The sequence below is a fragment of the Helianthus annuus genome, chromosome 15 (assembly GCF_002127325.2).
Source record: "Helianthus annuus cultivar XRQ/B chromosome 15, HanXRQr2.0-SUNRISE, whole genome shotgun sequence".
Lineage (NCBI taxonomy): Eukaryota > Viridiplantae > Streptophyta > Magnoliopsida > Asterales > Asteraceae > Helianthus > Helianthus annuus.
The window spans coordinates 18013465-18022490 of NC_035447.2; the positions used below are offsets into that span (position 1 = coordinate 18013465).

A 9026-nucleotide genomic window follows, 5' to 3' on the forward strand; every position below is an offset into this window, starting at 1 on the left:
GTCATTTTATATGTAATTCTGTTAACTTCATCCATTGATATGTTTTTGAAAATGACTTCTGTTTTAAACTTTGATGCACTAATTATAACATGTAAGTATATCGACGTATATAGCTTTCACTTAATTACATATGTCGTATCCTGATGGCTTCCTAAACTTCACAAAATAAACACACTTTTTAGTGTAACCGTGTGCGTGTGCGTTATTAGGGAACAAGGAACACTTCATGACCATTGTGATTTTTAATCAAATAACATACAAATAATTTTGAACATAGTAAAACTACATATGAAACAACACTCACTTTTCATAACAAACAAATTAATACAACACGACTAAAACTCGAAAGCTTGAGTAACAAGTTACCTTCTTTATACGTGTATTAGCGTCATAACACAATCCCACACAAAACTTGCTCCACAAGTAAGTATCACCACACCAACCCCTTTCGTCTTCTAAACATGTCGACACTCATTCGAGACTTCTCCGGCTTGTTTGACTTCTTTGACTTCTCAAGCCTACTATCTAAACTATTTCTAGAAACTTGCGGAAGTTCAGGCCGTAACTCAAACGTGTCGGCAGTACCAGCGGTGCCACTTTCAGGTGCTTTCTTCTGATTCTCAACGTCTACTGTCGGGTTTTTTGACCCGTTGGCGGTCCCTTTTGACTTCCCGAGTGACAAAACAAACTTTTTTAAGTGACGTATGAACTCAGGGTAGAACTCGAGGTTGCAATGGCCGCCACCCGTAAGCCACAACGGTTCATACTTGTTCTTGCAAAGCTCCCATAGCTGTTTCCCATGAGAATGATCAACAACTTCATCTGCCGTACCCTGTATGTATACAAACACAAACCGACTTGGTCAATTTGTCTAGAGGCCCGTTTTTCATTTTGTTTCGCTGAAAAACTAGGGTGTAAATGAGTCGGGTTGCTCGTGAGCTACTCTCGATCGACTGGCTAAAAGCTCGTATCGAGCGGAGCTTAAACGAGCCCCAGCCCAAAAAGAAGTTTTTTTAACAAACGGGCCTGAGCCCGAGCTTCACTTATCGAGCTCGAGCTCGAGTAGGCTCGCAAGCCAAAACCAACCTATTATTTATATAACTTTAATTTAACATATTATATATATATATATGGATTAGGTTCATTTGTGAACAACCCCTTGATAGTGAACTGTGTGAACTAATCCCAACCCTTGATTATCAATACACAAGTGTAAATCAATGGCCAGGATTTGATAAGAATTTGATGATGAAAATACAGTAGTGTATTTAACGATTTGATGACGTAAATCAATGGTCAGGATTTGTTCACTCATACACTAGGGTAGGGTTTATGCGAGAACCAACTTTAGGGCGAGAACCAATATGAACACAACCAAAATAACCCCAAAACTAAATGCTAAAAATGTCTTTTTTTAAATTTTTTACAGTTAAATCACAACTTTTTATATAAAAAATATTAATAAAAAGTTGCGATTTTAATGGAAAATTAAAAAAACAAATCTTTTTGTGTGTTTTTTAAGTAGTTTTGGTTGTGTTCACACCAGTTCTCGCCATAAATAGTGGTTATTAAATACTAATTATTATAATAAATAAAATTATATAAAAATAACTAAATAATATATATTATGTTATGTGTGACTTTTATAATTATAAATGTATATAAAAATAAATATAAATGTATACATAATATATTAATAAAATACGTAATAAATAATAAACGAACCGACTCAAGCTAGGGCTGTTCAAAAAGCTCGCGGCTCGGAGCTCGCTCGAAGCTCGCTCGGATTTAGCTCGGAAAAAGCTCGCTCGATTTGGCTCGGTTTAAAAGTAAGCCGAGCCGGCTCGGCTCGGTTAGAAAGTGAGCCTAGCTCGGCTCGGCTCGTAACGAGCCGAGCTGGCTCGGTTCGGCTCGCTTTGTAGCTCGGCTCGGTTTAGCTCGAATTATTTTACTTATAATAAGTTTTAATTTTATATACATTATATTATATTACAAAAAAACTGATTATTATTTACATGTATATAGGTTTGTAATTTGATATTTATGGCATATTTGAAGATTGCTTACCATACTAATGAACTAATATTGTATTTTATTGAAATTAAAACTTATTTTGCATTGTTAAACTTGATTTTGGTTTGAATTGTATTAGGTTGAACTTATTTTGAATATATTCTTTTTAAATTATTGAATAATATTTTAGGCTATTAAATTTTAAGAGGTATATATTAGTTTTTTTTTTATAAAATCGAGCCAAACCAAGCCGAGCCGAGCTAGCTCGGTTTAAAACCAAGCCGAGCCCGAGCTTAGATTTTCAGCTCGGTTTTCAATCCGAGCCGAGCGGAGCCAGCTCGGTTTATAATCGAGCCAAGCCCGAGCTTGGCCTGGCTCGGCTCGGCTCGGCTCATGAACAGCCCTAACTCAAGCTATGATATGTTAAACTATCCGAGCTCGAGCTTAGGTGGGTTCGGGCTTGGTTCGGCTCGTTTACACCCCTAGAAAAAAAAAACAGTCATTGATCTTACGTGTATGACAAGAACCGGGCAGTTCACTAAACCGATCTTGTCAATGTTCTGAAACCAACAAATGCAGAGCACAGGTTAGTTTTCACTTACAACACGATAAAACAAAACTTTAATATATCAGTATGCATTTAAATATTTTAATTATAATTTATAACCTTATAAATATCAAACCAATAGGTTCTTTTGACAGGATATAGCACCCTCAGGCCCGAGAGGATGGGACTGTGTAGAACCACACCTCTTAAGTCGGGTATACGTGATGCAAGATCAATGGTGGGACCGCTACCAACAGATTGACCGTATACGATTAGTTGGTCATCTTTAACACCGTATTTCTCCTTGAGGCATTTATACACTGCGTCAACGTCCGCGTATGTATTGCACTCGGATGGCTGTTATGAACAAAAAATAAGGACAGTTGTCACGTTACTAAATTAGGAACCATAGTTTTTGTTAAATAGCAATCGTAGAATATGTTTCAAAAGGTATATAACGCGCATATGGAGTTAGATAACAAACCTTTCCGGTTGATTGCCCATAGCCAGAGTAGTCGTATCTGCATATACATAAGAGATTTAGACACTGAAAATGAAGAAATAAGTACACATGACAATCATAACTCGTTCTTAAATACAACAACAACAACAACCATACCCAGTAAATCCCACAAATAGCAAAGCTACTTATAGGGTCTGGGGAGGGTGGGATGTAGACAGACCTTTCCTCTATCCCTAGGGATAGAGAGGTTGCTTCCAGAAGAGACCCTCGGCTCCAAGACGAACAACATACCAACATATCAAGTCAGAATATAGACAAATAGAATATAGAAAAAAGAAGTCGGTAATTTAATCACGCGTCAAAATTGAATGGGTTTATTTGGGTAACTCAAATTTTACCACGCGTCAAAATTGGTCACTCCTGAGGATAAGTCGGTAATTTAATCATCATCATCATCATCATCATCATCATCATCATACTCAGTAAATCCCACCAACAGCAAAGCAAAGGTAGGGTCTGAGGAGGGTAAGATGTAGACAACCTTACCTCTACCCCGTAGGAATAGAGAGGCTGCTTCCAGTGAGACCCCGGGCTCGATAGTAGTTTTGCATCAAGCCTTGTACATAAGGCATATAACACTCAGCAATCGGGACAAAGACCGATTAGTGCATTTACCCTTTTGTCTTTCAGCTATCAACGCCACCACATGATGCATGATTAACCGTCCTCAACTTTTAACGTTATTTTCACGAAATTAGTAAAATAACGTTAAAATTAGTGCACTTTCTTAAAAAGCATTTTTCTTACACAACTCCTTACATGTTTCTCCAAATCTAACTATTTTGACCCTAAAAGATAAGAAACCCCGAATGAATGATCAATTTCCCGACACTCTATAACTCATAAGTGATTTTTGAGTCTCCAACTTGGTTAAAAAAAGCGCAAGGCGCTCAAAGGTGCTCAGGTCGCAAAAGCCGAGGCGGGAGGCTTGCGCATCACGTACACGAGGCGTTGCTTTACATAGAAACAAATAAGCTTCATTTACAACTAGAAGTTACGTCTCTCTCGTATGTTTTACATATCAACCTTTTATCAAATAAACATTTCATTTTCTTCATCCCTTTGGTTGTTTTACATATCAACCTTCTATAGACCCTAACTTTGACCTCGAAGTACATGAGTCACCATCAAAACCTATGAAGGCGTAAAACCAAGGACTCCAAATCGTGATAATCATTTTTAAACGCATGTCCAAACACCCGTAAGCATCAAGAGTATCCCACAAACATAAAAGTTCCAACTGAATAAAAACACTCTTAGAAAGCTCTACACGGTTCTAGAACCATCTACGGTTTTAGAGAATGCTAGATCTTCGCCTATAACTGCACACCCAAAGTCGTCAACATAAATCCTAACTCGAAATGCATAACCTTAAGCTCATGTTAAAGCATACGATAGGCTAAAAATCAATCAAAACATATACAACCGAAAGATTAATATGAAGCTATGTACAACAATCCTAAATTGAACATGTTCAAACCCTTCAACTTATTGCCACGAAGTGCTAGATTTCTTAATATTTATGCCTAATTATGAGCATAAACAAACAATTTTTTAGGTAAATTAAGCAAACTTCACAGAACATGACATCAAACATACCCAACAGGATTAACACTAACACTAACACTAACACGAACACGAACGCGAACACGAACGCGAACACGAACACGGCGGCTCAGTTCGACATAAAGAATATGAACAATAATTCCATAACAAGATTAAACCCTTTAATTTATTGCCATAAAGTGCTAGATTCTTTGATCTTTATGCATAATTATGAGCTTTCAGCTAAATTTAGCAAATTTCACTTAACATGAGATCATCAATTAATATTCTTTGATCTTTATGCCTAATTAAGACCCTTTCATTCATTTAACCAAAGAACTTACATTAAATAAGAAAAAGAGTGAATTGCATTTTACGACCTTTAAGTTTTAGCCAAATTTCGGGTGGTGTCCTTTAACTAACGAAATTACAGCGGATATCTTTTATGTTACTGTTTATCATCAAGCGGTGTCCTTATGGCCATGGTTTTAAAAAAACGGTTGAGGCGTGTGCCTCGAGGCGCGCCTCAAGGTGAAACGCCCAAAAAACGATTTTGAGGCGCGCCTCATGCGGTTTCTATTGTATGTGCGCCTCGGTGGGGCTGAGGTTTTGATGTTTGTTTTTGATGTTTTTGACTTTTTGTGTGAATTTCAAGCAATTTATGTCTTTTTATGAGTGTTTTTGATGAAGAATTTAGTTAGTATTATTATTTTTATAAGATATATAACTTTTATATTTATTTTTTAATTCTGCCTCGGGCTTACGCCTCGGTTCGCCTCGAGGCTTACGCCTCATGAGGCGAAGGAAAAACGCCTCGAAACTCGTTTCCGTTTTTTAAACCTTGCTTATGGCTTAACCCAATTTGTTTTTAACATTAAGTCACGTCATGTGCCACTCGCATGAGGGCATAATGGTCGTTTTCCCCATGTAAAAATTATTTAAAATAATATTAAAAAATAAGAGAAAATAACCTACACACTAACCCATAACTTTGACTAAAGTAAACAATTAAACTACCCATGATCTAATTAAACAGCAAAACCATGTGACTAAATTAACAAAGTTTCTACAACCCGTTTGATACCGATCCACTTTTTCGACCCATATCCAATGACCCATCAAGATAAACCTACACCATAAAGTGCATTTCTCTTGATCTTTATGCATAATTATGAACTTTCAAATCAATTTTTAGCTAAATTAAGCAAATTTCGTAGAACACGACTTCATCATCAATTGAACAGTTTGTGAAAAGATTCAATAACATACCCAAAAAGATTAAGAAATTCGACAAAAAAAAGCATACGAACAATAACCCTAAACTAAAAAAGATCAAACCCTTCAATTTACCGCCATAAAGTGCTAGATTTATTGATAATTATGCATAATCATTAACTTAGCGAACAACAAAAACATAAATTCCACAGCCGAAACAATCAAATGAACAGTTAGATAAAAGATTTAAGAACATACCCACCAAGATTAAAACGAAGACGAGGACTCAATTCAACAAAAAGAAGCATATGAACATTGAACAAGATCAAACCCTTTAACTTAATACCATAAAGGGCTATATTTCTTGATCTTTATACATAAGTATGAACTGAATAATCAATTTTTCATCTAACAGATTGTGATAAGATCGATAAGGTATCTAACAAGATTAACAAATTCGACAAAAAAAAAGTATATGAACAATAATCTTAAACTAAACAAGATCAAACCCTTCAATTTACGGCCATAAAGTGCTATATTTCTTGATATTTATGCGCATATATAAACTTACAAACAAGAAAAACATGAATCCTACAGCTGAAACAATCAATTGAACAGTTACGGAAAGGATTCAAGAAGATACCCACAAGATTAACACGAATACGGAGGCTCTTTTCGACGAAAAGAAGCATATAAACAATAATCCAAAATTTAAATGAGATCAAGCCCTTCAATTTATTGCCATAAAGTGCTAGATATCTTGATCTTTATACACAACTATGAACCTAAACAATCAATATTCAGCTAAATTAAGCAAACTTCACATAACAAAAGATCATCAAGTTCAAGAACATACCCAACAAGATCAACAATAAATCCTAAACTGAAAAAGATCAAACCCTTCAACTTATTAGCATAACAGTGCAATATTTCTTGATCTTTACACATAATTACGAACATAAACTATCCATTTTGAGATAAATTAAGCAACTTTCACATAACAAAAGATCATCAACAACATACCCAACAAGATTAACAATAATCCTAGGATTTATATGTTGACATTTAAGAGATACACAGTCAAGAAAATCAAGAGCAATGGTGATATATATGCGTATTAGACACCAAAAAATAAACATTCAAAAAATGGCTACAATTTAAGGAATGTGTTTAGTGACGGCATCAGATTCCTAATTGATGGAGAAAGGTCTGGTGGCAAGAAAATCTGCTTCCAGGAGGTTGCATCTTTACACACAACAATGACCATAAACAACCACTTTTCACCAAAATTAAGCAACTTTCACATAACAAAAGATCATCAACAACATACCCCACAAGATTAACAATAATCCTAAACTAAACAAGATCAACCTATTACCATAAAGTACTAAACTTGTTAATCTTTACACACAACTATGACCATAAGGCATAAACAACCACTTTTCACCAAAATTAAGCAAGTTTGAAATAACAAAAGATCATCAACAACATACCCAACAAGATTAACTCGGAGACGAAGGCTCAACTCCACAAAAAGCTCAAACATTTGACCCAAATCAGCAGCATTACCATGAGAATACAAAAGGGTAGCATTAGCTTTAGGATGCTTAATATAAACAGTCACAATCTCATTCCCCTTTTTAGTTCTAAGCTTCAATACATCCACACCCTCCCTCCGTGGCACCTCCGGGATAACCAGCTGACCACCACCGTCGTCCTCCACCGTGTACGACGGCGGAGTGGGTGGGAAAAATGCAAACTTTGCAGCAATTGATGACGTCACTCCTCCCATTGATTATTGTTGTTGTTGTTGTTGTTGTTCATAAATAAAGTTTGAAACTTTATGAGAATTGGAGTGTTCAGATCTTGGTTTTGAGGTGGGTTTGGAGATGTGAGGACAAAAGGGTGTGGGGAGATGGTGGTGAGCTGCTATGTGGTGGTGGTGGGGGCGGCGCGTGGGGTTTGGATGATTGGCGCGTGGGGTGTTGTAGAGGTGGCGGCGAATGCCAACGCTTTGGTAGTGACAAGGTTATGTCTTGTTTGATTATTATCTATCTGGTCGTTAGAATTTTGGTACTTGTTGTCACTTACTTTGGGATTTAAATGCCAATGATCTCTAGATAAATCGGTGGACGGCTTGCATTTCTGTTGAGAGATGCATGTTCGACTTTTACTTAGTGTAGAGTGAGTCACTGGTGGGCAATGATAGGAGACCTAGGGAAACCTGGGTTGGATCATTGAGCCAAACCGGTTTTACCGGTAATTTCACCATTGTGCCTACGGGTGGGTGGGTTATCGGGTTTTCCCCAGAATTGGTGGTGGACTCGGGTTACTCTCGGAATACTCCGTTTGTCCAGTGGGTGCCCCAAAAGTGCTCGGGATTAAGTTTGTTGGCCGTTCAAAAAAAAAAACTTTAGGAGTTAAATACCATTTTAGTGCCTACAGTTTGTACCATTTTTTAAGTTTAGTTCAAAGCTTTTATTTTTTATCTATGTGTCTAAAAATGTTTTATTATTTTTATTTTAGTCCACTGACTTAACTTCATTTATTTTTTCTGTCAACGAGAAAGCCAATTCGGTCATTTTATATGGCCGAATTGCCTTTATAGTCAACAGAATTACATATAAAATGTTCGAATTGCTCTTCTCGTTAACAGAAAAAATGGATGAAGTTAACCCAGTGGACTAAAATTGCAACTGTGGAACCTTTTTGGACCCACAGACGAAAAATAAAACATTTGAACTAAACTGTCAAAATTACCATTATGCTTTTTCTTTTTTTTCTTCTCACATTAATTTTTTTCTCAAAAAAACCTTCCCCTGCATATATATATATATTATAGTCCAAAAATTAGGAAAAATGCATTTCTTATATTTGTAAAAAATGTTATTTTCAGTATTTGACAGAAGTTTTCATTACAAATTCATGTCCAAAAATATTTAAAAATACTGTCCAAAATAGTAGTAAACTTTGATATTTTTCTTAAGATGTTAATACTCAGTCAAATAGTCTTAAACGATAAAAATTAAAAGAAATTTACTTTTAAAAGAAATTTGCATTTAAAAAATTATGAAAAACTTGCAAAAAAAATGTGTGGGCATGCTGTGCTTTGGGACGACCCCTGACAATTAAAATGGAGCCTCTCAACTTATGTATGTTGTGTTTTTTTTTTTTACTCACATA

General features: G+C 35.9%; 1 protein-coding gene across 1 annotated transcript; it reads right to left on the reverse strand.

The window, feature by feature from the left end:
* Positions 1-210: 210 nt before the first annotated feature.
* LOC110868269 (alpha/beta hydrolase domain-containing protein 17B) lies at positions 211-7920 on the reverse strand. The gene is made up of 5 exons (XM_022117396.2): positions 7337-7920; positions 3045-3081; positions 2681-2917; positions 2526-2573; positions 211-832 (listed from the first exon to the last, which is right to left on the reverse strand). Exons 1-5 carry the CDS (start codon positions 7633-7635, stop codon positions 431-433), a joined length of 1023 nt encoding a protein of 340 aa, XP_021973088.1. The 5' UTR covers positions 7636-7920; the 3' UTR covers positions 211-430.
* Between the last annotated feature and the right edge of the window lie 1106 nt (positions 7921-9026).